The 3,193-nt window shown below is 46.9% G+C and overlaps 1 gene segment (V, D, J or C); it reads left to right on the forward strand.

The window, feature by feature from the left end:
* Positions 1–1,520: 1,520 nt before the first annotated feature.
* LOC119525047 lies at positions 1,521–2,198 on the forward strand. The segment is given in 2 exon segments: positions 1,521–1,741; positions 1,843–2,198. Coding segments are annotated over 2 exon segments (402 nt in total).
* The last annotated feature ends 995 nt before the right edge of the window (positions 2,199–3,193 follow it).

The raw sequence follows: 3,193 nt of genomic DNA on the forward strand, positions 1-3,193 counted from the left end.
CTCATGAATGACCAACATCCTCATTTAAATTTTCTATGTCTTATCTCTCTCTAGGTGTCCCTTTAATCCAAGTCTTTTGGGCAAAAGGGAAGTTTTCACAAGAAGGAAGTGAGCTCAGGCCCAGGTTCTCAGGATGTTCAGAGATAACTGGTGCTGAGGACAAGCCCAGCATCCTTATGCAGATGAGTAGGCAGGTCTGAACGGAGCCCCTGGACAGGCACCCACAGGGGGAACCACAGGATGACAGGTGCTCTGTGGTCCTAGTTCCATGTACATAACTCAGGAACAGATGCCATCCCTGGGTTTTCATTTCATGTTTCTCCCTCCAGACTGTACTCCTTGGACCTCTCCTCAAGTTTCATCCTTCCAAGGTCTTTTCTAAGGTCCAGGCCCCTGGGTTTGGTCCCCTGCTCTTCTCCAGGACAGGTGCCTTCTCCAGGTGCAGGAGGTAATGTTTTCCACTAGAGGGCACTGTGGGCCCAGAAATGGCTGCTGTGGAAGGTCTCACAGAAGGAAGATGGGGCTGGGGGCTGTGCCACAGTGAAACAGGTAAGCTATGAAGGAGGGCACTGAAGTGGGATGAGAGATGGGCTAAGGAGGAAAGCACAAGCTTGTAAATTGGTTGTGACTGATTCTGAGGAAAGTATTCAAGTTCCCTGTGGTTGCTGTGGGGATAGTGTTCTTACGGGACATGGCAGGAAGCAGGAGGACACAGTGGGAGCCCCTGCACCTCCTGTTGATGCTCCTAACTTGCCACTTGGTGGCAGTGGACAGATCTGAGGAAGGACAGGAGGTGGCATCAACAGGATTTGCTTTTGGTTTGTAGAAAGGTTTGTGGTAATGGAGAGTCCAAGGGTCATTTCTAGAACTCGGTCTTGACCTCTGAGTTTGGGAAGAAAGAGAGAGGAAAAGTTATGAAAAAACATTTTTAAGAAATTTTATTGACACATTAGAATTGAAATATTTTTTAAAAACTCTGGTACAGAATAAAAGGTGTCATGTAGTCCTATTCACAAAAAGTATATATATATATATAAAGACATTTCCCATATTCATTCAATAACTTTTTGAAAATCCCTCAATGGACTTGATACTCTGGGATTCAGGGCATAGAATCATGGGCACCTCCCTGTAACTGCCCACTAATGGAGTTAATTTATATTTATATTGGCAAATGCCCTTGTGGTTGACACTGGAGTTTGATCACCAAAGAGCAGAGCCCTGGGGTCCACATGGGCTGGGGAGGGAGGCCTGTCCCTGGGGGGAACTCCCTTTTGCTCTGGGAGGCCCTGGGGGGGACTGGCCTGGGTCAGGGGCAGGGAGCCCTTGTGTAGGCCCCAGGGTCACTCCCACAGGCCCGGGGCTCACACAGGTCTGCAAGGGCTGGGGGAAAGCTGGGGCTCAGTGGCCTGAGTGATGCACAGCAGCTCTGTGTCAGCAGCCAGCCTGAGAGCCTTTTAAAGGAGAACACATTTCTCAGCCACACCCTCCTGGCTGAGGTCCAGGAGGCAGGACACTCTGTAGGTCCCACCTCAAGGCTTGATCACCATAGGGGGCAGTGATGAAAGTCAGGGCTCAGTGAGCTGATTTGCATGAAGTCCTCCCCCAACGCCCAGGCAGCCTGGGGGATAAAGTCCCTGCATCTGTCCTGCCCCCCTGTGGGTCTCAGAGGGCAGAGCTCTGGGTGCCTCCACTATGGCCTGGGCTCCCCTCCTCCTCATGCTTCTTGCTTATGGCATAGGTGAGACACCCCACTTTTGGTACATGGGTGACCCCTTTCTTTGTTCCTTCTCTGGCCCACTTGGAGCCTTGGCCCTGAACTGTCTTCCTTTTCCTTTTCAGGGTCCTGGGCTCAGTCTGCCCTGACTCAGCCTCCCTCAGTGTCTGGGTCCCTGGGACAGACGGTCACCATCTACTGTGCTGGAAGCAGCAGCGACATTGGGGGTTATAACTATGTGTCCTGGTACCAACAGCACACGGGCACGGCCCCCAAACTCCTCATTTATGAGGTCAATAAAAGGGCCTCGGGGATCCCTGATCGCTTCTCTGGCTCCAAGTCTGGGAACACGGCCTCCCTGAGCATCACTGGGCTCCTGTCTGAGGATGAGGCCAATTATCACTGTGCATCATTGACAAGTAGCAACACTCTCCACAGTGATCCGAGTTCGTGGGGAAGTGAGACCAAAACCTCCATCTGATATCTGCTGCCTCTTCTGTCCATCAGCAGGGCTGCAGGTGCTTCCATATGTTAAACCCATTGACAATGTTGTTGCTTCTTAAAATGAACTTGATAAGAGAAGCCAACACCCTAAGAATGTAACTCGCAAAAATTAAAATAAATTCTCCTTCCTCTGAATTGGCCCAAGGTTGTTGATTTGATTTTGCTCTTCAGTGGCAAGAACAGGGAATGGACAATGGCCTCATTTAGCCTGAGATGATTCAGGGCAACCTGCACTGTGGTGTCTTCTCTGCACCTCAGGGGGGAGGTATTCCACCATTTGCCATATTAATTAGAAGCAAATCACCATTTCCAATCACATAGTGGGGGGTAATGCAAGGAGGTGAATCACTGGGGTGACCAAAGTGTTCACCATCCACAGACCATAAAAAAGAACTTTTTTCCTTTACAAAACCAACTTTTTCCCTTTTTTTTTTTTTTTTTTTAGTTTCTTAAGGTGGAAGCTGAGAGCACGATTTGAGCTCTTCTTTTCTATGTAAATTTCCTGTGAGCACTGTTGTACCCATATTTCACAAATTTTTGTATCTTATATTTTCCATTTTAATTCAATTAAAATATATTCAGATTTCCTTTTGTACTTTCTATTTGACCCGTCTGTTATCTAGAAGTTTCTTTTTTTAAATTTCCAAATATTTGGGGATTTTCCAGATATCTTTCTTGTGTTGATTTCTAGTTTAATTCCATAATTATATTATTTGTAATTCCATAATAATCAGAGACAAACTACAGAGAATGTATTTTGTATGATTTAAATCTTTTAAATTTATTATAACGTCACATGGTTAGATCTGTTTTACCTGATTTGTGACATCTTACAAGCTATTCACATTAAGTGACCACTAGGACTCACTATGGGAGAACTGGAGGCATTTTCAAAGTTCTCTGACTTGACTCCCAACAGTTGCCCCTTGCTCTCAGTCCTGCCACTTGCTCCAAGCTTGAGGTTTTCTCAGG

Source organism: Choloepus didactylus (assembly GCF_015220235.1).
Source record: "Choloepus didactylus isolate mChoDid1 chromosome 23 unlocalized genomic scaffold, mChoDid1.pri SUPER_23_unloc4, whole genome shotgun sequence".
In the NCBI taxonomy this organism is placed as follows: Eukaryota; Metazoa; Chordata; class Mammalia; order Pilosa; family Megalonychidae; genus Choloepus; species Choloepus didactylus.